General features: G+C 49.9%; 11 protein-coding genes across 11 annotated transcripts; 6 read left to right on the forward strand and 5 right to left on the reverse strand.

Moving 5' to 3' along the window:
* Positions 1-258: 258 nt before the first annotated feature.
* LTR84_011602 (uncharacterized protein) lies at positions 259-2,880 on the reverse strand (the record flags this gene model as incomplete). The annotated part of the gene is made up of 1 exon (XM_064855131.1): positions 259-2,880. One exon carries the CDS (start codon positions 2,878-2,880, stop codon positions 259-261), a length of 2,622 nt encoding a protein of 873 aa, XP_064708720.1.
* A 1,568-nt stretch (positions 2,881-4,448) lies between these two features.
* Positions 4,449-4,985, reverse strand: LTR84_011603 (uncharacterized protein; the record flags this gene model as incomplete). The annotated part of the gene is made up of 1 exon (XM_064855132.1): positions 4,449-4,985. One exon carries the CDS (start codon positions 4,983-4,985, stop codon positions 4,449-4,451), a length of 537 nt encoding a protein of 178 aa, XP_064708721.1.
* A 1,136-nt stretch (positions 4,986-6,121) lies between these two features.
* LTR84_011604 (uncharacterized protein) lies at positions 6,122-7,829 on the forward strand (the record flags this gene model as incomplete). Its single annotated transcript, XM_064855133.1, has 4 exons — positions 6,122-6,129; positions 6,187-7,086; positions 7,137-7,599; positions 7,671-7,829. 4 exons carry the CDS (start codon positions 6,122-6,124, stop codon positions 7,827-7,829), a joined length of 1,530 nt encoding a protein of 509 aa, XP_064708722.1.
* A 582-nt stretch (positions 7,830-8,411) lies between these two features.
* LTR84_011605 (uncharacterized protein) lies at positions 8,412-9,038 on the forward strand (the record flags this gene model as incomplete). The annotated part of the gene is made up of 1 exon (XM_064855134.1): positions 8,412-9,038. One exon carries the CDS (start codon positions 8,412-8,414, stop codon positions 9,036-9,038), a length of 627 nt encoding a protein of 208 aa, XP_064708723.1.
* An 882-nt stretch (positions 9,039-9,920) lies between these two features.
* LTR84_011606 (uncharacterized protein) lies at positions 9,921-11,474 on the forward strand (the record flags this gene model as incomplete). The annotated part of the gene is made up of 1 exon (XM_064855135.1): positions 9,921-11,474. The coding sequence occupies one exon, from the start codon at positions 9,921-9,923 to the stop codon at positions 11,472-11,474; it is 1,554 nt and encodes a 517-aa protein (XP_064708724.1).
* Positions 11,475-11,678: 204 nt separating this feature from the next.
* On the forward strand, positions 11,679-13,180 carry LTR84_011607 (uncharacterized protein; the record flags this gene model as incomplete). The annotated part of the gene is made up of 2 exons (XM_064855136.1): positions 11,679-11,683; positions 12,241-13,180. The coding sequence occupies 2 exons, from the start codon at positions 11,679-11,681 to the stop codon at positions 13,178-13,180; spliced, it is 945 nt and encodes a 314-aa protein (XP_064708725.1).
* Positions 13,181-14,685: 1,505 nt separating this feature from the next.
* Positions 14,686-15,423, reverse strand: LTR84_011608 (uncharacterized protein; the record flags this gene model as incomplete). The annotated part of the gene is made up of 1 exon (XM_064855137.1): positions 14,686-15,423. The coding sequence occupies one exon, from the start codon at positions 15,421-15,423 to the stop codon at positions 14,686-14,688; it is 738 nt and encodes a 245-aa protein (XP_064708726.1).
* Positions 15,424-16,060: 637 nt separating this feature from the next.
* LTR84_011609 (uncharacterized protein) lies at positions 16,061-16,699 on the reverse strand (the record flags this gene model as incomplete). The annotated part of the gene is made up of 3 exons (XM_064855138.1): positions 16,061-16,401; positions 16,455-16,583; positions 16,633-16,699. 3 exons carry the CDS (start codon positions 16,697-16,699, stop codon positions 16,061-16,063), a joined length of 537 nt encoding a protein of 178 aa, XP_064708727.1.
* A 553-nt stretch (positions 16,700-17,252) lies between these two features.
* On the forward strand, positions 17,253-18,468 carry RO4 (Actin-like protein; the record flags this gene model as incomplete). The annotated part of the gene is made up of 2 exons (XM_064855139.1): positions 17,253-18,338; positions 18,406-18,468. 2 exons carry the CDS (start codon positions 17,253-17,255, stop codon positions 18,466-18,468), a joined length of 1,149 nt encoding a protein of 382 aa, XP_064708728.1.
* A 1,820-nt stretch (positions 18,469-20,288) lies between these two features.
* Positions 20,289-20,846, forward strand: LTR84_011611 (uncharacterized protein; the record flags this gene model as incomplete). Its single annotated transcript, XM_064855140.1, has 1 exon — positions 20,289-20,846. One exon carries the CDS (start codon positions 20,289-20,291, stop codon positions 20,844-20,846), a length of 558 nt encoding a protein of 185 aa, XP_064708729.1.
* Positions 20,847-21,543: 697 nt separating this feature from the next.
* LTR84_011612 (uncharacterized protein) lies at positions 21,544-23,325 on the reverse strand (the record flags this gene model as incomplete). Its single annotated transcript, XM_064855141.1, has 3 exons — positions 21,544-22,762; positions 22,812-23,231; positions 23,282-23,325. 3 exons carry the CDS (start codon positions 23,323-23,325, stop codon positions 21,544-21,546), a joined length of 1,683 nt encoding a protein of 560 aa, XP_064708730.1.
* Between the last annotated feature and the right edge of the window lie 528 nt (positions 23,326-23,853).

The following is a 23,853-nucleotide window of genomic DNA, read 5'->3' on the forward strand; positions in this document are numbered from 1 at the left end:
CAGTGCACCTTTTGAGGTAAAATAACATTATTGTATCCTGGATTTCATGACTCCGTGCTGTTTGTACATGGTTGATGTTCTTCGCTTCGTACTTCGTTTTGGGTATCTCATTTTTAATCTCGGTCATTCAATCATAATCGTGGAAACTCCTTGCTGCCCAAAAATAAATCAAGTCCAAGAACCTAAACCCAAGAAAGGGAAATTGTCATCCAAACGCCGAATTTACCAAAACAAAAACTCCATTCGCCGTTGCCATGGTTATTCGAGGCGCTGCTTTGTCGACAGAAGACCTCGGAATTTCTTCCACAACTGGGAGCCTGCTTTCAGCAAGCAGCGACGACGTCGAGATGTAACTTGTCCTTCAGCCTTACGGTGGACAGGGGCCAAAGAACTGTCTTGTAAAATTGCCTCCGTGGCTGGTCGAGAGTGCGTCCGACCAGAGAGACGGGGAAACCAGCTTCTTCTAGGCCGAACCGGAGTGAAGGTAGGGAGAGCTGGGACTGGTGCCAGAGACTCTGAAGATCTCACAGGACTGGGCTTCTTGATGCCAGTCAGAGATGCCGATGCCGAGGTCGGTGATCTGGAGATGATGGTGGTAGCATTCGCGGTTAGCGATGCTACTGGGACCAGCGGTGGGTTTCGAAGAGCCCGAAGGACCCGAGGGGGGTTTGCCGCCACGATAGGGCTAGCAAAGCGAACGGACTTTTGCTTTCCAGCTCGAGAGGAGTTCTTAGGCCGATAACTTGTAGAACTTGTAGGACTGGTGGCTGTAAGCCCCATCGAAGGGGTTCTTGTAGTTGCCTCCACTGGATCGGTGGCTGCATTTGTGAATCCCGTTACATCAGGAGTGGTTGTGCTATCCACATGGTTGACCGTTGAATCCATTGACTCGGCAGTTTGGATATCATTGAAGATATTGTAAAGGGGCTGCTCTTGGTGCGGCTTTCTGCGCAACCCGAGAGAATTAGTGGCAGGCCCAACGATATTTGTTAAGATACCACTTGGGAGGTCGTCCTCGAGAGGAGTTTCATCTCCAGCAGCCAGATCACTGGCGACAGAAGCTTCCGATGGCTTCTCGGAGACGTTTTGTACGAGGACGTTATTCGAAGTGGCGGGTTCGATAAATAATGTTCTTTCGTCCTCCTCCGAATCTTCCTCCTCGCAGATCACTGGAAGGAACGGCGCAAGTAAGGGCATTCTGGGCAATTTCATCTTGGGAACTCGGAACTCGAGAGACACTTCGCCCTGATCTTGATCGACTGGTTCCTTTCCAACAGCAAGAGAATTTTCACTTAGAGGTGGCTGCCCCTGGTCCTCTTGAGGTGGAAGAAGACGATCCCTCCAGGACTCATCCGTTATTGTGCTCGGCTCATCTGCTTCATCATCGGAGAAATCAGCCCAATTAGCTGGCATGGGTTTATCGAAAGCCTCGACATTGGCTTTGAAAGGGTCATCGTTAGAGGTTTTAGCCCCGCAAGTCGGCAATGACTTATCAGAAACCTCAAGCTTGGCCTCAGCAGAGTCGTTGCCTGTCTTATTCAAACCACTGATCTTAATATTAGTAGCTGGACTACTCTTGGACGCAGCTTTGGCAGCCTGGATTTTTCTGCGCTTCTCTTCTTGTCTGGAGGTGAAGCGCCCGTATTCAGCATTGAGTTCAGAGATATCATCAATCCGGTCGAGAAAAGGTTCGGGAAATCGACCATTGATAATGACGTGGCCTGGAGTATAGATGTCAGGGTCCACAGGGTCCATTACTGGATAGTCATCATCCTCATCCCAACTGTCCGTTTTCCAATCACCATCAGGATGACAGAGCTTAAAACAAGCCCCAATTGCCGCATCTTGAAGTTTTGTGCCCTCTAGATGCCAGAGAGCTGCAACATTCCCCGTAAAGACCAGTGGATCAAGCCATTGAGAGGCTTGTGCATGTAAAGTATGCAGCCGCAAGTTTTCAGCATACTTTGATGCTCTGTACTTGCCGCGTGATTTGAGAATGGCAAGATTTGCAGCTGGTGTTGTGTAAGACTTTGCATACACTGTGTGCCCAAAGTAGTTGATATGATGGAAATCGCCAGGCGGAGGCCAAAGCAATGGTTTTGTAGCAAAATCATCGGGCGACAGTTGACTGGCGGCCATGAATCGGGCCTCTTCATCGGAAATTTCTTCAGCTTCGGCATCGAAGTCTTCCTCAGTTTCCTCATGGGAGTCTTCTCCGGTTTCCTCATCGGAGTCCTCCAGAGCCACTTCATTGAAATCTTCTACAAGATGAGGCATCAAATGAGTATCCGGTGTTGCAAGGTCAGGAAGAAACATGGAAGCCTCCGGGTCCAGTCGATTTGTGTCATTGGTAGAGGGAACAAACGTGTCTGCCTCTGGGTTCAACCCCATTCTGGACCCATTCGACAAGGGAACAAATTGAGGCGCTTCTGGATTCAATCCATTTCCATAGTTGGGTGCAACGAAAACGAGGGCAGGCGCTTCAGGGTTAAGACGTTGTTCCACCGATGTATCTGCGTCGCCCTGGACATCTGGAGTCACAGGGTCAAACTCGTTTGAGGTGACGCCTCCGTCGCGCAATTGATTACCTCCGTTGTCCGAAGGACTTCGCAGGTTTTGCTGATAGACTGAGTATTCATCGGGGTTTGTGATGATTTGTCTTTGATATAGCTGATTGACACGCTGCTGCTCGTTGAGAATGACAACAGTATCCTCTGAAAACTGTGAATGAGGACCCTGCGATCGCAAGTGCTCAGCAGACTGAAACTCATTAGTAAACCACAGGCCTTGGATGGCTGAATTCCTCAAAATCACAGAGGGGAGACGTACAGTTGACAAGCAGTTGTTGCAATTGCAATCTGGGTTGTATTGGTCTGCCATTGTGGTAGCTGTTGGTGATGCTGTCGAATCTGGGGAAAGGGGTTATGGATGTGCCGCCTCGTTCCTGATTCTCGACTGTTATACTTCGATTGCTTGAGGGCGATGAGTTCCTGATGAACAAGTCTTCGATCTATCTTTGAAAGGAACCTGTTGAATTGATGGGTTGAGAACAAGGTGTGAAGTGGTTGGAAGAAGAAAACGCGAGCACATGCACGTGTAGACGCGACAGAAATCGTACGGAGGCAGCGGTTCTCCTTCACTTGTCCTGGGTTGTTGGTTACCCTGGAAATTCCACAGGCAGTGCAGGATTTTCATTAGCAACGCGCGCGTTTGTAGTTCAAGAACGGGTGTGCAGGCGTGTTCGTTGTCACGGAAATTCCATAGGCAGTATAGAACTTCGATAATATAGCGCATTTCGCCCATTATATCACCTCTCAGGCACATCAATGCGGTCCCAGAAGTTTGAAGCTGCAGCGCTCCTCGATATTTTGGCCCAATTGATCTGCAGCCACTGAAGAAGCAGGCCTTAATCGACAGGACAAGATGCATATCAATTGAACTATCTCGGATTGACAGACCATAGAGCTATGCCGATTCGATCGGACGAAAGAAGGATATTTATATACGCAGTGGGATATCCAATGGCAATACTCCTGGATCCTAGCAAACGACCGGGATCACTGTGTCCGACTGCAGTGATAGCGGCCTGGACTATGGCCGCTCGTGTTGGTGGCATACCGCCATGCGTTTGCATCTCATCGACCTTAGAGAGTGCCATTTGCTTTGAATGAAAGAAGCTGTGATGTTCGCGTCCTGGGATCATGGATGACTCATGGCGATATTTTCCGGGAGTTGTAGACTTGAGCCTTTCCACAGCTGAGGGGGCATTTCGTGTCTGTCCATGATTCTGCAGACACGATTCTGGGCTGACAGCTGCGGTTAAGGTGTTTCCTGAGAAGATCGGGTAACTACCGCTCTTCAAGACATGCATGACTTCCCATATTCGAAGAAGTATGGCACCAATCTATCTTGGGAAGATTGTGATCATCAAAGCAGTGGTGAAGAAAACGCAATGACAGCGCAGACGGGAGTGCTATGTGCACGAATCTCCTCCTTTGCGAATGAGTAGTTGAAGCCGTTTGCGTTTCCATTGTCTGGTCTATTCACAAAGGACTTAGTAGGCACACAGGTCGTTGATCGCCATTGTTCGTCGTTGGGCCGTCAAAAGTGACGTTGTGTTCGACTCGGTTGAATGCCCGAAGTTGAGCCGACATCAAAATCTGTCCAAACCCGAGTGTCAAGTTCATCAACTCAATGAGGCCTCAGCTGGGGCGGAGATCATCATGACAGTTTGTTCCGATCATGAGTGTTCGTGAGGGCCTAACACTCTGATCAAGTGCAGCTTTCATGTATGGAAGCCCAATCACGCCGATGAAAAGAAAACGCGAGCGACTCAGACTAGGACGATTAGTTAAACGGATTGTGAAGAGGACATGATAGCAAGGCGGCCGCACAATGCGATGTATGCATTATCTCCTTGCAACTCTTTGACGGGCTAGAGTATTGCGTCAATTTGGCCCTCCCATGACAGTCCCCAAGAAACTCTTCAGGTACGCAGAATCCACGAACTCCTTCACATAGACGATTCTTGGTAAGCCAGCTCGCGTCTCATCGCTACCCTGAGCATCAGAGGTAGTCACATCATTCTCAGAATCTGTGGTCTGCACCAATATCACACGATCATCCTTGAATTCAAGGCCGGAATGCGCCTGTCCAATAGCGTGCCCAAACATAACTGTTTCTTTCCCACCATCAACAACTTTCTCCACCATCACGCCGAGGTCCTTGAACAGCCCTTTCATTCCTTCTAGGGTGTTTAATTGCTCCCCAAGAGTGTTTATGAGACTCTGCTCTGGGGCAGCCTTTAAAGAGGAGGGTGCACTTTCGATTTTCGCATCCGAGACCATGATATCGTGAAGACGGGTATATTGATTGCCTGAAGGGAAGGTGATGGCTTCATTGACGGCATCGATAAAATTAAGTGCGGCGCGAGCGTGGATGCTCACCTCAGAGCCTTTGGCTTTGAGATTATCAATTGGTGCCATTACGTCTTGATCCGCTAGTTATGTTCTATCGAGATCTGTCGTGAAAACATTCCGAGAGAAGCTATGTACTTATTGCAGGCCAGGTGGGGGCCCAAGACCTCAACAATAAAGTTGTTCTAACATTAGACGCTCCTGGCATGATCATCACCAGACATTGGAGCAGTGCCGGCGGGGTTCGGAGGTAAGTGATTTGGGAAGGGCGCCTGCTACTCGTTCATGCATTGATCCCTCGCTTCTAATAAGGCGCGCTGCAAATTTCTGGACTTGGTAACTTCCCCGAGCATCACGCTCAGGTAGTCGGAGGCCTAGTAATAATGAATTACAAGTTCCTTCGGTGGGGGTTTCCCTGGTGTACAGCCACTGGGGCATATACGATCACTGCCTGCTTCACCTACCGAGTATGAAAATGCCATGGGGTTTCGTTGAACGACTTCCGAAACTAGTGCTCGTATCCATTAAAGTTGAATGTCGCATATTGTTATTCGCGCCTCGTTAGACAGGGGTTCATATTCAGAAGCCTAAACGTGTACTTCGCAGCGAAGCAGCCCTAGGCCGGAGCTGACCCCGGACTCCGAGGTTGCCAGTGGATCTTACGATGACTCTACGAAGGACTTCATCGCAGCCATAGGCAGGAACAGGACATACACTTCGCACAGCTACACTGAGAGGATAACACTAAACGCAATAGAAAGGTGCACTGGTGGTATTGGTCAGGATTTCTGTACTCTCTATGATAATGAGGAGGGGGGAGAGAGAGTCCTAGTGACTCGAGAAAGGTTTTTTGTAGCGTAGAGGCATCTCAAAACCGACGTTTGACGAGAGTTTGCTGAGTCCCGTATTAAAAAGGTTTCACACCTCGCAGGCTAATACGCTTTACGCGGTGCGTAAGAGCATGCGTCGAGGTTGCGTATGCCTTCTTCTATGAGTAATTAAGATACGCGCTCGATTGATATGATTGCTTGACGGAATCTGACTCGAACTAATTCATATACAGAGCTTGGTCTCGCCTCTCATACCTGCTAGGTCTAGAAACTCAAGCTCAGGAATGAAAAGTATTGGTAGACAAAACCAAAAGCTCATGTCGATTTTTTAAAACACATCTTTGTACCTATTCCGATACTCGATAACGACTCGCAATGGCCTTGTCCAATGCTTGTGAACAATCCTTCTTATCTTCGCAACTTCGACTAACCACCATTAGTGCTTCTACTGGCTGGACAGCTGTTATAAGCTTATCGGGCGCGATTTTAGGACTTTTCATATACCGTGTCTGTCTTCATCCCCTTTCGAGTATTCCTGGACCTTTGAGTGCGAAGCTTAGCGGAAGTTGGAGGAATACACGCTATTGGCGAGGAACGTGGCATAACGACATTGTCGACGTCCATAAAAGATACGGGCCGGTTGTTCGTATAGCACCAAATGAAGTATCTATCGTTGACCAGCAGGCGATGAAAACTTTGTACGGGCACGGTTCCAACGCGGCGAAAACACAGTGGTACGCCACTTGGAATCCCCCGATTGGGGCACCAGCATTCTTCGCTGTGCGTGAAAAGAAGCTGCACTCATTTCTGAGAAAGCGAGTCTCAGGAGCCTACACTATGTCCGCAATACTGAAGTACGAACCTCGTATTCAAGCCTGCCTGGATCTTCTACTAAGAAAGCTTCAAAATCATGCTGTTTCAGGGAAGGCGGTCAATATGTCGGAGTGGACTAATGCTTTTGCCTTCGATGTGATCGGTCAGTTAGCATACGGCTCCCCTCTTGGTCACCTAGACACCGAATCGGACGTGATGGAACTACGAAAGAACATTTTCAACCTGTTTTTCTTGGCCGCCAATATGGGTCATTATAGCGGCCAAATGAAGCTTTTCACAAATCCATTAACTCAATCAATTCTCGCATTGTGCGGAATTAAGAACAGGATTGCAGAGTTCCAGGAATGGAGCAGCAATAGGGTCCAAGCGCGGATTGATGCTTTGGAGAGAAATGGGGGCTCCGATAAAGATAGACCTGACATGCTGGCGCATTTCCTCAACATGAAGGATACGAAGGGAAATCGTGTCCGGACCGAAGAGGTTCTCTCAGAGGCCTTGAATCTTGTGTAAGCCCTACCTAACAAGAGATAGACGGAGAGAAACTTACGAACCTTAGGGGAGCTGGTGCCGATACTACTTCAATCGCTATTCGTGCTTGCATTCATGCAATCTGCTCTCGGAAAATAGTATACAACCGTCTCCAAGCTGAGATTGACGAGTATTACAATGAAAACACGCTGACACAGCCGATTACTTACCTCCAATGCCAGAACTTACCCTACCTAGTTGCAGCTACTCGAGAAGCGATGCGGCTTCTCCCTTCCATTGTCTATCAGCTGCTGAGACACGCTCCTGAAGCAGGTCTTACCGTTAATGATAAATTCATTCCGCCAGGGACGCCTGTTGGCATAAGTCCAATCGTTCAAAACAGAGATCCAAAGATCTGGGGCGATAATGCCCAGGAGTTCTGGCCAGAGAGATGGCTCGAATCGGAAGCCAAGTCTAGATATCTGGAATCCAACAATATGACGTTTGGTGGAAGTGGTCCAAGGATGTGTGTGGGGCGAAATATTGCTTTGGTGAGATATGACCCTGCAATTAGCCTCTCCATGGCTGTCAAGTACTAAACGGGGAACCTAACTCTGCACAGGTGGAGGTCCATAAATCGGTCGCTCAACTACTCAGACATTTCGACATGAAAGTTGACAACGAGGACAAGCCATGGCATATAACATCCTACTGGTTTGCCTATCAGCACGACTTCATGGTCCAACTGACACCTAGGGAAAAGTATCCACTTATGGCATAGAGTGATGGTATGCAAAAGCTGTATTGTCAGATAGTGGGGACCTTGGTGTTGCTATCCCACCCGCACGCACAAAGGGATGCTCAAATTTGTTGAATCTGACTGGATCATCGATCCAATCTTTTCTTTATCACTTCAACGCATTCAATCCCTAGGACGGGCTCTAGAAGGGCTACTCGAGCCCTATTCTAGATGTGGTCATGTTCTTTCGAAATGATAACCATGTGCTGCCATTAGAACAACAGCAGATTGGTGCTAAGTTCTGCGACGGTTTCCTCGACATCGTGTCAGGAAAAGCCCCATTTCCCGCTCTCGAAGCCGGGAATGAAGGCGCTCAAGTCTACGTCCCGAGTACTGCAGCGGTTTCGTGAGACTATGGCAGCAGAAGCCTGATTATCGAACTTGCAGACAAGGTCGGATTTGATGATTTGTCCCCGGCTGGGGATAGGTTCATGGTTGGATAAAAAGGAATGCCGGTTTGAAGCGGACCTAGGGTGAAGGTAGCTTCTTTGCACTTGCGAATGACTCTTAACCAAGAGGGTAAAGCATGAGAAAACCGATGCTAAACTCAAGCAATTCATAAAGATGGATAGTTCAAGGTCTCTGATCTCTCAATCATGTTGGCCATTTCAGTGCTCATATAAATACACATATAATGATCTTCCAATCCTATTCTTCTTACATCCCAATAAGATATCCGCGGAGAACCACACCCACAAGAAGATCTACTTCCAAGGGCTGGCAATCTACACAGGTGTTTACTCTCGGGAAAACCTGCTACAGCTCGTGCTCGGGCCCTTTGGTCTTTCCCTGAATGCTGCTGTTACGTGGTCCGTCATCATCGGCGGGTACTATCTCTCCCTCTATGTCGTGGTGGCGCACCTGATAGTCCAGGTCCTCTCCGCACCTCTTTATCTTTTCGATGCTAGCAGCGTAGGATTCCTCTTCGTCGGTCCCTCCATCGGTGGCTTCGTCTCGCCTGTCACCATGGGGCTGATCTCAGAACCAGTCATCCGCTTCTGCATCCGGAAGAACAATGGCGTTTACGAGCCCGAATATCGCCTCCTGTTGTGCCCGATCGGCCTGTTGATGGTCGTTGGCTTCATTCCCGGAGGCCATGTCGCTCAGAACTACAGCTCTGTCTACCTCGGCGCATTCCTACACGCCTTGGGTCTGTTCGGCATCACGTTCGTCCTTTGCCCCGACGCCTAACTACTGCTTGGACGCCTACCGCGAGATGAGCTCCGAGACCTTTTTGGCCAGCATGTGTGTCAAGAACATCCCGATCTATCCGGTACAGTTCCTTCGTCAATGAGTTGGCCGTATCGCACGGCCCGCTTCGCAATTTTGTTGTCCTAGGCAGTGTTGCCGCGGGGATGATGACGACTTTACCGATCCTGTTCGTCTTTGGTAAGAGGTATCGCAGCTAATGGAGCCGAAACAATCTGATGAGGAAGTTGAAGATACTGACGCACGAGGAGTAGACAGGAAGACCACGCTATCCTGTTTTGGAGATGAGTCTGAACTCAAGAAGCTCAACTAGTTGGCGCGAGCATTCTTCCAGAATCTCAAAAATAACCACTTACGACATTGTGATCGCGGTCCAGGTAGACTTGATGATTCTTGACGAAGACAAAATTGGTGCGCAAGCAGTGGGACAATTGTTTGATTGCTAAGGGTTTATGCTCTAATAGCTATATAATCAATTCAACAAGTATTGCCAAGTGTGTCTCAGTAGGGACCGATCAAATATTCAAGACTTTCAAGACACAATAAAACGTGCCCCACCAACTGGGGTGTCCCTTTAACTGGAGCTTGGCGTTGCTCTGCCAATACTTAAGCTCTCAGTGGCTGCGGCACTTGGTCGTACCGAGGAAGTGAGGAAGTGGGTATTGACGCCAGACAAGGTGGAGAGGACTTGACGACATTGCGCCTTTCTTTGAGTTGAAATCGAGAATGTGCCCATGATAAACCGCAAGCTGTGGAATCTCATTTGTACGCGGCTGATCTAGTGACATTACTCGAAATTACTCAAGGCTCGTGCTGCTCTTCCAATTCTGTTGTCTCGGCTGAGGCTATCTCCCTCAGCACAAGATGCTCTTCGAGAGATTGTACGTGGTGTTGGCAACAGGGGTAATCGCCATTGTGGTCTTGTACGCGAATCGCAGATGGCGTCGCCATCTTCGTGACGTTCCTGGTCCATTCTGGGATAGCTTCAGTTATGTCCCCAGACTACTGAAGACGGCATACGGCCAAAGGTGTTACATCGACATTGATCTGCACAGAAGATATGGCTCGCTGGTCCGTGTAGGGCCGAACGAGATTTCCTTCTCAGACAGCTCTGCCCTGTCCCAGGTGTACAGTGCAAACACTCGATATGAGAAGTCCGATTTCTACGTTGCCTTTGATGCCAAAGGTCCACATGGTTCCATGCCGACCGTGTTCTCGACCCGATCCGAAAAGGAACACCGCGGACTCAAAAAGCCGATCTACGGGGCCTATACTATGGCCGTCATGTTGGAGCTTGAACCATTGACCGATGATTGCATTCATATCTTTGAACGAAAGATTGATGAGAAGATTTCGCAATCGAGAGGCCAGGTGATAGTGCTTGACATGAATGAGTGGCTACACTGGTATGCATTTGACGTAGTCATGTCAGTGAGTTTCTCGAAGCCATTAGGGTTTATGCAGCAGGAGCAAGATGTTGGTGGTCTGATAGCTGCAATTGAAGGCCGCCTGAGGTACACTGCAACCGTTGGTCAAGCACCGTTTCTCCACCCATATCTACTGGGCAGCAACTTAGTGAGCAAGGTTGCCAACTATATTCCAGCACTGGCCAAGATGAACACCTCAAGGAGAATCGTCCAGTTTACAGCCGATCAGGTCAATCGCAGTGATGTCGATCAAGGGGGTAAAGGCTACATCGACATGTTAGAGCGATTTAAGAGTACAGGTCTGGATGGAGAAGAAATATCACCGATCAACGTCACTGTCGCCGCTTCCGGAAATGTCTTTGCAGGATCTGACACCACTGCAATATCATTGAGGGCTTTGTTCTACTATCTGATCAAAAGCCCTCGCTGCTACGATAAATTGGTCAGAGAGATTGACGATCTCGACCAGACAGGTCAGCTGAGCGGTGTCGTTCGCTTTACCGAAAGCAACGAGCTTATGCCGTTCATGCAAGCTTGCTTGAAGGAAGCTATGCGTTTGCATCCTGCTGTCGGCATGCCTTTGGAGCGTGTCGTACCAGAGGGTGGCATCACGATATCGGGGAAATTCATTCCTCAGGGCACTGTCATTGGAGCAAATCCATGGGTCGTCGCAAGGGATCCAGCAGTGTACGGTGATGATGTGGATGAGTTCCGACCTGAGCGATGGCTCGAAGCACAGCAAGAAGAGAAAGAAGGCGACTCGAGTAGACTCAGAGCAATGGAAAGGAATTTCTTGGCCTTTGGTGCGGGCTCTCGAACATGCCTAGGAAAGAATGTGTCCTTGCTGGAGATGAACAAGCTGATCCCACAGTTTTTGCGAAAGTACAAATTTGAACTCGTCGATCCGGACTTGAAACTCGGAATGCAAGACTACTGGTTTGCAAAGCAGACCGGATTAGTCTGTAAGATATCACCTCGGAGTCACAAATGAAGAGGACAGCCATGTCAATTGGTGGCCAAACATCCTGAATTAGGGATGGATCGTGAATCCGGATATTCCTCCACGTGCGACGATGTCACTGAAGGACATACCAGTACTGTCTCTTGGATGAGAAGCTGTCTGCTTGTGCAGGCTACAGTGGCTGTAGCTCAAAGACAATCTGTCTAATACTTCTTGGAAAGTGTTACCCAGATAATGTAGTAGTGAACCTGTGACACAATCCAGCCCAGTATGTAGTCACCTACAAAACCAACTTCTCGTACTAGATGCGCATATGAAAGGTGTTGCCGTTCCTCGGTCCTTAGGTTTACTTGATGAGCAGTGAAAACATAGAAGGGCAGCTCCTCGCTGTAGACTTCAAAATTGTTCCTGCAGTTCGTACTTGCGAAGAGCCTCTCCTAGGCGGGCTAAGTGAGGGGCACACAGCCTTGCGGGGTTGAGAATTTGCACTATTCTCTCTCACTCCCACTACGAATCACTAACTAGATTTCCCAAAATTCGAATCAGGATATGCCACGCTGCTGTCAAGGTCAACTGGCATGACAATTTCTTTGAAAAAAGCTTGTCACGCATGCTCGGCAGCGAAGAGAAAGTGCCGACCACAACTTCCACAATGCCCTCGCTGTTCAGAGAAGTCTTTGGCATGCACCTATGATCTCGAACCTGTTTGCCATCTCACAAAAGCAGATCATCAGCCGAAAGTACTGATTCCCACGGAAAGGCACAACAATGCTATCAACCTACCTCATATATTCAGTTCGATAGAGTCCGCACACCAGCATGCCATCTCGGGATTTAGGCCCGATGGCACAAACAGGCACCAAACGCCACTGATGGCCAATCCAGAGACGCTTGTGCTGGTCATGGATCACTTAGTGCAGATTCCATTCCTTACGTTCCAAGGCCAGACTTCGGCTTTCGCGCATGCTCAGATTCTCTCCACCGTGAACTTCATGGAGGATTCCTCAAGCAAGTCGGATGATACACCTACATCTGTTTACCCCGCCATCCTCTCCCATCCCGAGCTGGAACGCCAAATTCGAGAACTACTTTCGCTGGACATCCAGGATTTGAAGTTTACAGAGTTTCTCGCAAGAATCCATGTCCTGATAGCCGTTGTATTCGCCTCGGTCTTTTCACTCCAGTCGAGTGGAAATACCCTTGCTGACTTTCCACTCCTTGACCATGCCATCAAACTCCTCCATCGCTGGGAACAGCATTTCAAGATACATCTCCCAGAACATCTCAGCAGTGACCTTTCACCATGGCAAGCATGGGTGATAGCTGAAAGCTGTCGGCGCACGTTCCTCGCTCTACAATGGATAACGGGCATGGTCGAGCTCTGCCAATCTGGCTATTGCTCCTACCAACCTTTCGTGGAATCCCTACCGTTTGATGCTCGGACAGGACTATGGGAAGCGGAGACCGAAGCAGAGTGGAATTCTGCGCTCGAAGCTCATCGCAGAATAGAACTGGACCCGAACTCGTCTACAGCGAATAAACCTGCCGAGTCCAGCCTCGTCTCATGGTGTGAGTTCATCGAAAGCGCGGGGCCATCTCCCAGACCGCGCTTCGACGGCATGCTCCAGAGACTTCTCCTGGTCGCATACTATGGCAAGGAGACCCAGCTTCCAGTGGACCTGCAGGCCTCCTCACACCCGAAGTTCCGCATGCCTGACAACATCACGCCAGCCTAAACTGTGACCCTTACAGCTGACCAGTATTCTTTCTCTTCTGGTTGGTCCGTCAACCTCGGCTGCGAGCTGCAAGGCTGCCAATGCCGGCTCCACGCCCCCTGTTTGGGTTTAGACTCCGCAAGAATGGGTCTCGCGAGTACGTATCCGCATGTCTAGCACTTTCATCATACGCATTCATAGATTCAGAAAGTGTCTCACACCAGTCCAGTTGGAGCAGCATAGGTACAGGCGTACGTCTAAGACGTGAGCTTGAAATGTACATAGCGAGAGAATTCGACGACGGGGGTTTTCTTCCCTCCTCAATTATTGAATCTATCTTGCATTTCGTGAACGAAACCTTTCCTTACAGTACCATCAAATGCAGTAGACGCCAAAATATCCATAATCTTCCGATCGGTAACTTTTCTTGACGGAACACACTCCCAAGCCATCAAGCGATGGAATACAACCAGGACATCCCCAAGGGCCAACGCAGGTACAGTACTACTCTACTCCGCCGCTCCATCCACACCACCACCGCCGCCGCCAAAACCATCATTCTAACCCGTACGCATTCAACACCACAGAGCACCAGTATACTGCTTCGGGCACAAAGCGCTGCCCAAGCAACGAGGGATCATCACATACCGACTGTCAAACAACCGACTGAATCCACTGGCGCACTCAGTCCACAACGCCATCTTCAACACGTTCCGCCGCTCCAAGAACCAGTTCCTCTACGTCGTGCCGCCGTTTTTGATCGCTTGGGCATTGATGAATTGGGCGCAGGAGAGGTATGTGAGATGTCTTTTGTTGATGTTTCTTTTTTTTCCTCCGCTGGAGACTCCGATGTTCGTAGGTGTTGTTCGTTCGTTCGGTGGGCTGACGAACGAGAGGAGGCTGGCATGTCAACGCAGTCTGCCGTGTGTTGTGTGCCCATGCTGATAGGTGGTTTCCCGCTGCAGGAGTGAATATTTGAATTCGAAAGCTGGGAGGATGGCCAATGGAGGTGGAGAGGCGTGAGAGGTCGTTCTAGCCCCGCCACATTGAACATGTTGAAGACCAAGTATGACCTAGCCTCGCCAATCGAGGTTGTAAGCTAAATCTTGGGTCCTAGAATGATGAGTGCCCGGGGCATAAAGGCCCCTCAACCTGGTCTATTGAGAGCTTTGTGGGCTTGGTTCCGAGTGAGGACACCGTCATATTGCTGACACCGAGGAGGGATGAAGAGGTAAAACCACCGTGATCTGAGGACTGGAAGGTCTCGCTAGTATCACGTAGAGGAGTCAAGGGGATTGAGTCGCCCAATAACAAATGTTGGTAAACCAACATAGTGAGATGAAACATAAGACTAGGGCAGGGAACGCTTCGTGGTGATTTGGGCAAGAGTTTATCAGCTGGTTTTATGCTTCAGCTTCCTAGCTTGCAATCAGCAAATATGAGCAGGTTCGGTCAAGGCAAACCGCCGACAACTTAGAAAACACCACGGGAAGTGGAAATGCTTTGTAGCAAATCACTGATACGGACTAATCATCCCCACCGTCAAGAGCGATAACTCCACCACTTCCTGCGATAGCAGGACTGGAAATCCCAAATCGTCCCCTTTTCCCTGGCGATCCATGCTCGACTCCCCACGTTTGGCCCTTGTCAAGTCTCGGATGCAGAATGTTGGTGAGTGAGTCGGATTTGACGTTGTCACCGAGATTGCTGATTCTTGAATGACGAAGCTCGTCCTCACTCGCGGCACATCGAAGAAGACCGGCATTAGGATCAAATCCTCTAACAATACCACCCCAGTTCTTGTTGTTCCTATCCTCTTCAGCTTCTCGTCGCTTTTTTTCCTTGTTGTATCGCTTGGCTAGCTCCTTGTCTGCTTTCTTCTGATCCTCTATGGCCTTATTCTCAGCATCAAGCTTTGCTTTCAGATCCTTGGCATGTTGGGCCTTGCGCGCGCGGTGAACCTTCTCTCTATCTTCTTTAATGAGTTGCTGTAAGCTCTTCGACTTGGCAAAAGAAATTCGTCCCTCGCGTCTTCGAGAGGTTGTCACAGATGCAGAGGATGTTTTGGCGGTCATTGGCTTCCCTCCTCTAATGGAAGGGTTGTCTGTAACACTTCCATCATCACTGTGTTCAAGATCTGTGCGATTTCGTAGACAAACAGGGTTGCGAACATCTTCGTCTCGATTCGAGATAGCTTCCGTGTGGATAGGCTGCTGCCATTTAGTATGATGAAGGGCGGGCTTGACCAAATCTCGCTTGAACATGACGGCTCGAGTGAACCGTCAATTGTTGGTCAGTCTTAGTCAAGGTGTGGTGGCAGTTGATTCAGTAAAGAGGGCTCGCTGTCTGTGGTGATAGTGTAGGCTGAGGATGGAATGAATTAAGATCGTGAGGGTGAGAACAATAAGGACTGGGATAAGTAGATAGGATGTTAGTGTTAGGGATGCGAAGAGGGTAATAGGCAGTAGAGTAGTCTGTCGTGACATTGTGACAATTCAGACCACAAACGCAGGAGAGTTGCGAATGAACATATGATGAGTTTGTGGTATCCATTGTGTCAGTTTGGGCTTGCCGTGCGCTTCACGCTGAGAAAACTGGCAGGTCCGGAACTTTTGGCACGATCGTGGCAGGAACACTGCTGACCACAAGGGTGTCTTCCAGATGATGGGAAGTTGTGATCAATCTACTGCCCATAAGAGATTTTGTTTCCAATTAACATATCGTCGCTTTACTCCGAGTTGTGATCAGCTGGATATCGTGTCGAAGCCCGTTTGCCGTCTGGTACAGCTTGTCGTAGCGTAACGGGTACCTGAAGGAATCGAATAGCTCATCATGTGAAGATTGCATTCACACAGTCGCGATTCCAACGTTCCGGAGAAAACAGGTCTGAGTCAGAACCCATCATCTCCGATTATCGTTCATGCCAGGGGGACCACTTGGTTTGAAATCAGCAGGGGCTCCTGGACCTTGAAGGTGACCAGGTGCTGACCCTGGGCCAGGACTGGGTCCGCCTGGAGCTGAAGGAGGCTGTTGGCCAGGTGGTGGAAAGCCGCCTAGAGCACCAGGTGGCGGGAATTGGAAGTTTGGAGGGAAGCCACCGGGAGGAGGGAAGGGAAGATTCGGAGGTGGAACGCCGTTCTGAGGAAAAGGTGGGAATGGAGCTCCTCGTCCGCCGGGTGGAGGAATCATTCCAGGTCCGAGTGGAGGCGCTCCAGGAACACCAAACGGAGGTGGTGGCATTCCTATTCTTCATCAAACACTGATGCCGTTATATTGGAAACAGTCATCGACTTACCTGGAAAACCTGGAAGAGGCGGGGGAAATCCAGCAGCAGCTTGTTGGAGCATTGGGTTCGTCTGACCTTCTGCAGCATATGAGGAAGTGATAGAGTCAATAACAGACTGCGCCTTCTCATGGCCAATCTCTGGGCTTTGTTAGGGAGGACATGTCTCATATTCTGTACGGACTCTTACGTTGGTAGTATTCCACCACGTTCCTTATATGATTTCTGCCAGAGTTATGATCCTTGCGCACGGACATGGAATCGTGAGTAAGATAGACATCGCAATAGTCGCAAAAGAGTGCTGGGCGAGTTAGTGGAGTTATCGAAAACTTTTGGGGAGGGTGACTTATATTTGGGCATCTTGGCGATTAGAATTTCGGGTGTTCGCCAATGGATCTGCTTTCGACTTTCTGTGTGTTTGTGTTCTGCCGGGATGTGCCTACACAAAAGAAGAATCAGGTATCGAATGTTGATGGGAGTGGAGGAGAAGTTTAGGTGTGAAGTTGAATTCCAACCTGGTCCCAAGGCGGTCAGAGATGGCAGAATTATTATTTGGCAGGAACGCGTTTTCTGCCACTTGGACTCGCCGTTGCCGCAGACGGACTGAGAGTCCATGCCAGACGCGACTCCTGGATTGTCACCACCACGAATATTAACTCATCACTCTCGCTGAAACCTTCGTCATCCACGTCCCTATATCCCAGCTCCCTCCAGAGTGAGATGAGGTGATCAAGGCTGCCCATATAATCTGGTCATCAAAACCAGTCCCATGTAAACAAGCAACCATCTACTTCATCCCTGCCACCCACCATGGCTGACGGCGGGAGCCTCCACAACGTGCCACTTGTGCTTGACAATGGCAGTGGTACCATTCGAGCCGGTTTTGCTGGTTCCGATCTACCTGCCGCATACTTCCCTTCTTATGTCGGTCGCCCAAAACATGTTCGAACGTTGGCCGGCGCACTTGAAGGCGACATCTTTATCGGGCCCAAGGTTCAAGAACTGCGAGGTCTTCTCAAAATAAAGTATCCTCTTGAGCATGGAATTGTTACGGACTGGGATGACATGGAGAAAATATGGACTTATGTCTACGAACAAGAGCTAAAGACTTTGAGTGAGGAGCACCCTGTGCTGCTCACCGAGGCTCCTCTAAATCCCAGACAAAACAGGGAAACCGCTGCTCAAATTCTCTTCGAGCAGTTCAATGTCCCCGCCATATACATGTCCATCCAGGCAGTCCTCAGTCTGTATGCCAGTGGTCGCACAACAGGTCTCGTTCTTGATAGTGGTGACGGAGTCACGCATGCGGTGCCCGTCTATGATGGGTTCTCAATCACCAATGCCACTCGACGCATCGACGTGGCAGGAAGGGATATCACAGAACATCTTCAACTGTTGTTGAGGAAAAACGGACACGTTTTCCACACAAGTTCGGAAAAGGAGATCGTGAGGACAATCAAGGAAAAGACCTCTTACGTGGCATTGGATCCGAGGAAAGAAGAGAAGGATTGGTCACAAGGACTCTGGAAAAACGACAAGAGGGATGTCGACTATGTTCTGCCAGACGGACAGAAAATCAAAATCGGCGCAGAGAGATTCAGAGCACCGGAAATCCTATTCGACCCTGAATTGATCGGGTTAGAATATCCAGGCTTGCATCAAATGGTGGTTGATGCCATCAATCGAACCGACATGGACCTTCGAAAAAATCTTTTTGGCAACGTTGTCTTGAGCGGTGGCACAACATTGTGTAAAGGGTTCCCGGACCGGTTGCTGTATGAGATGCAACGACTGGCGGTCAAGGACATGAGGATTAAGATCTTTGCTCCCCCTGAAAGAAAGTATACTACCTGGATTGGCGGAAGCATTTTGGCGGGGTTGAGCACGTTCAGAAAGGTAAGTGTCAGCGTGTTCCCGGTGAATAAGCGAATGCAGGTTCCATCAGACTAACGATGTGCTGTAGATGTGGGTCAGTATCGACGACTGGCATGAGAATCCAGACATTATTCACACCAAGTTCACCTGAGGACCGTTGCGCAGAACAGCCAGATCACCAGGTACCGTCAAATATTCAGCTGGCTTGGGTCTGGCCGTTGATGGACCATAGAGTCTGGCGGTGTACCTTCATCCGAAGTACTCGTGGTGATTCACAAGGCATTCGAAATTGACTGTCTAGAAGGGACGCAACCTGGAACCCTCCGATCCAACCAATGGTCAAGGCCACCGAACAGACGTCTCTAGTTAGTGCACGATCTGCTGATCTCCAAAAATTGGCTAGTTCTGAATCTGCGGGGGAGACCAAATGTCCGAAATCTGGGGATTGCCAATGACAGGGTCATTAGCACGTCAACGTGCTGACTTGACCAGGGGGTTGCTAAGGCGACCTAGTTCCGGCATCGATTCCTGGAGGCAGGGTTCTCCGGTCATTTTACGAACAGCGGGTGGTCCGGGCAGGCTGGACGTGCTTGTCAAGAATGTTGGTACCTGACTGTCTTGAGCAACGGCCCGCCCGGTCAGCACGGAATACACGTGTACGAACAGATTGGATAGCAGGGACAAGTGAGGACAGCAACAAGATAGCTATGCAAAGGCCAGGGAGGGAATGAAGAAATTTTCGAGCGTGTGCATGGAAGAGGGTTTGTGAATGGAGAAAGGAAGCATTGGCGATGGAGTTTGATGAGGTTTCCATTACCCCCAGGAAACCACCGTCCCCTCGCGTCAGGCACCGCTATTACCCCATAGTTTGGTCGGAGACAGGCGCGTGGCGTTGTAGGCAAGGCTCGTGATGTCTCGGCATGACTAAAAGAATTGCCCTTGTAGCCAATTCGATGCATTCCAGCTTGTGACCCATGACAGACTTTTCCTCTCCCCTTCATCACGTGTGGCCAAAGATCCAAGCTCGGCGGGCTAAGCCTCGATATCCGCCATTTACGCTGATGGCAAATTTGCACTTTTTCCCAGCCCAGAGGCCTAATCCTGAGCAACTCTGCGCAATTCCTACTGCTACGCTAGCCGTCTAGGCACGCTTGTGTGCAAATCCGGGGGTGATCTAAGCACCTAGCACCTATTCTCAGCACCGATGACGCCAAAGTCCAATCTCTTTGCCTCATCCCCAGGCCATCGTGACCTGGAAAAATTTTGCAAGTCCTGGTGTCATGGACGGCCCGCCTACTCATCTGGATCTTGTCTCTGTTTCCAGCGGACACCGCAGAGAATTTTCTTTCCGCGCCTTGCAGTTAACGGCAACCCCCTTTCCACTCGGTGATGTACTTCGTACACACCATGGTCCATGGCCGTTTGGCGCTTTGCAGTTAACGGCATCTCGTTGAGGAGATATTGGCCTTTCTGGATTTTCATCGTGTAATCAGCCGCTCGTTCCTTCCACTCGTTTCCTTGATGGCTGGCGTGCTTGGATACTCGGACTTGCGTGGTTCTCATTTTGCCCCTCTCTGCTGGGACAACGCGCCATCCCTTGCAGGAGAATGTACCTCGTGAAGTGCATGGTCTGTGTCACCACATTCGTAAGTCACGGTTGCAAATTTTCTGGCCCAAGAGTGAGGAGATTGTTCGAGACGCCTCGTTGACTTCAGAAGCCCATTTCCGTATATAATTCCCTGCTCCCCTTCCCACACCATGATCCTGTCTTGAGACTTTGAATGGACTTTTGCTCTTTGAACATTAGATAAACATCATCCACGGACGAGGCACACTATAAATACCTCATTCTCACTTACTATATCGTCAGCAACTATTCAACATCACCTGACTAGGCTAAACCCAACTCGTCGGAGACCAAACAAAGCACACCACCTCCTCAATCAACCAATCAGAAATACTCTCATCACAATGTCTTCCATCAGCTCATCAAACCGCTACTCGATTGTCGAGCCACACCCATCGGTGCCCGCCTCACACTACTTCACAACCGGTCGTGGCGGTGCCGGCAACCGAGTAAAGGCACCCAACACAGTAACCCGGGGCAGTGATGCCTCTGGGCCAGCCGCACGCATCAACCTCGCCGCCGCACACCACAACACCGCACAGCCCAAGACCTTTACCACCGGCCGAGGCGGCGCGGGCAACGTGCACCCGTCGTCGGAGCGCGCCATCTTCTCCTTCGACGAGGAGCTTGAGCGCCAGCTCTCACAGGATCGCCACGCCGCGCCGGTCTACCACGTCGGCCGCGGCGGTGCGGGAAACATCTCGTCCTCCTCATCAGCAGGCAGCTCATCGTCGCAGAAGTACGCGACCGGCAGCGTCTCCAGCTGGACCAGCCAACGGCGGCGCAGCACCGATCGTGCATCTTTCGCTTCCTCAGCTTCCACCTCCAGTGAGTCTGGCGCCGACTACGTCAACCGGAACCTGAAGAAAGGTTTCAAGAAGATGTTGGGCTCGGGCTATTGATTGTTTGATTCAATCTCGTCTCGTTCTGCCTTGGCTCATCTTTTCAGCCTGATACAATCCATGAGCCACCTGACTTTCTTGCAACGCAATCTTCTTCCTTTTCATTGGCGTGGAGTTTCCTGGGCGCCGATCAAAATCACTTCGGGGGTCTGGATGATGGAAACAAGGGGGACTCTAAAAGCATCTATCTTCGTCTCATTGTTGAGGTGCATGGGTGTGCATGGACGGATGGACAGCATTGCTCACGATCGAGCTTTTCCTCAGCGCTGCTTGTTTGAACGAATTTCTTTTTTCTTGTGTCTGTTTTTCTGGCCCCGAATATTTCTTTGATCTTATTAGCATGACGACTAGCGATGGGAAGGTACGGGGGATCCTGGCGTTTTCACCACACATTTTGTTTCAATCATCGACATCGATACCAACATTTATCATGATAGGCATTACCGGCTTTGATTTTAGCTAGGCATAATATAACCCATCCCATGCAGCCTCCAGGTGTGGAGGATGATGACGATGACGGTGATTCAAAAAGCTGGTGTTTCCTGTATTCTATGAACATTCATTTCTTTCGTGTTATTTTTCATGCCGTCCCTTTCTTCTATACCTAGTCCCCGAATCACGTTCTCGGCGCTTTTGGGAGCAATGCGTTCTTGGACGACCGGCTAAAACATACCAGAGTTGCTAGCTCTGACTGACATCATTCGACTCTCCGTTCCACTCCCTGCCTGCTGATAGTCATGTACTTGACACCCTTGTAAGGGCGAACGCCATCGCCCAGACCCTTGGATTTCTTGACGTCAACGAGCAGTGCGTCGACCTTGATGCCACTGGGTAACCAGCCTTTGACGTTGAACGATACGGCGACCGAGCGGGGCATGAGGGACCTGTTGGCGTGGGATTTCTTAGACCCGTTGCTGCCCGTCCTTGTCGCGGTTGGTCCGGATTGCGATTGCAAGTCCGTCTGGTCTGCGACGACGTCGTCCTCATAATAGCCCGCCATGCTGTTCGCCTTGCCCACCTCGGACAATTCGACGTCGTGGTCGTTGATGACTGCGGATGTGTTCAGTGGTCCAGACACTGTTCCTGTCAGCACCGCTACGCCGCTGATCGAGGCGCCGTCTCTGGTTGGGACTTTCCATTCAATGACTTTGTCGAATGCGTTGAAGTTGGCTTCGCCTCGAGATGGCTTGAGTTCCGTGACATTGCGCACCTCTGGCGGAAAGGGTATTGTGACTATCACGGCTTCCAGAGACGGAGCGGTCGACACGCCTCCACTGGAACTCCCGAAAGAGAACGGTCCAGTACTTGAACCCGTCCGTGAGGCGCCCGGTTTGCTGGATGAGGCAACTCCGGGGAAGTTGCTGTTTAATGTGAGTCTGGCTTCGAACTCGTTGCCTGCGCTACCGAGCCCTGGTCGGAGATCCACAGTAGCTGGAAGGAAGATACGGTCGCCTTGCGACGGCGGTTGGTCGTTGTTTAACTTTGTTGGCATTAGATCTGTTTCATACCCGCCTAGCATAAATCGTCCATCAGGTGGCACGAAAGATAGTTCCCCTGGATGTTCCTTCCAACGGGCTAGCCGCACACAAGGATGGAAAACAGGATGCTGCATCGTACGGGCGATCCCTGAGGACTTGGAACTGCTGGTACCTCCCGGCGCATTTAGGGTCAGTAAAAGATCTGGAACTCCCGATATCTTGGCTGTGAATGCTATAGAACCATGTGATCGAGCTGAAATCAGTCGTCCTGATGGAGCAAAGATGACTGATAGTGTTTCGATGATATCAACGTAGAGTTCGTTCGACGTGTGTCGCACGTTTGACTTCCGCCAGGGAATAGCAGGCCCCGTGGATGGTGCTGCCGTAGGACGAAGACTAGCAGCGAAGGAGCTTTGTGGATTCAAAGCCGGAGATGCCCTGATAAGCGGTTTAGTAGATATCAATGCTTGTACTAGAGAAAGCATACCCGGGTAAGCCGACTTGAGTAAACAATTTGCCAAATAGGGAGGAGACCTCAACATTCTCTTTCAATGAATTGGGTTCTGTATTACAGACGACACCTCCATCACACATCTCTACCAATAGCTGTGCGACAACCTCATAGTTGTCCTGGATCTTGCCCACCAGCAATGGGCTTCCCAGGAAATCCTCAAACACATCGATCAGTCGATGGAGGAAATCGAGTATGGCTAACGGCTGAGAATCTTTGATGCATACTGCCGCGAATAGCAGATTTGCATGCGTCACAGTATATGCTGTTGTAGATGGGGCAAGGTCAGAGAGGTAGAGCACAGCAGGCCGGGGTATGGGTCTGCTTATTATGCTGGAGATGAGAGTATTGGCCGTTGGAGGTCGGCCAGCGTAGACGTGTTCCAAGATGCACTCACTGGAAAGGTCAGCGTCTGTGTAACAGAGATATACACCGAGTTAACTGACTTGTGATCATCAAAGATGTAGAGCGCATCAACAATGACGCTCATGGTTGAGGATGGTCATAACATCCAAGAGAGACTCGAGCGCAGGGACTTGAACAGGAGGAACTGTGAGAATGACCAACGACACTCCACCATACAAAAGCGCGTCGAAGTGGAGATCTAATCTTATCAGCTCTGATCTTACATTACATAATCCAACTGTCAGCGCGGTTCGCCTCGGGCTCCATACTCCCCCATACCCCATTTCTGACTCCACGACAGAAGTCTGCTACCCGTCAACTACCTAGGTACTTAGTAGTTACCCGCCCGTCCAGCAGAAGATCCTCACTGTCTCGACGGATCATGCATCCACTATGGCTGGAAAGAAGTGAGCTGAATCAAGCTCAGTCAAGCTCTAGCAGTCCACCCCGCTTCTACGAAGTAGTCTTCTGCCGAGTGGCTACACATCTCACCATATCTGCACTTTCGATCTCGCAGCTGAGTAAGTGTACGTCCTAATACCTGTGATTCTCAACGGACAAGTTGGTTGAGTCTAATTAGGAGTCTACCAAATGAATGCTGCTTTATATACAG

This window comes from Exophiala bonariae (genome assembly GCF_035927105.1).
Source record: "Exophiala bonariae strain CCFEE 5792 chromosome Unknown scaffold_6, whole genome shotgun sequence".
Lineage (NCBI taxonomy): Eukaryota > Fungi > Ascomycota > Eurotiomycetes > Chaetothyriales > Herpotrichiellaceae > Exophiala > Exophiala bonariae.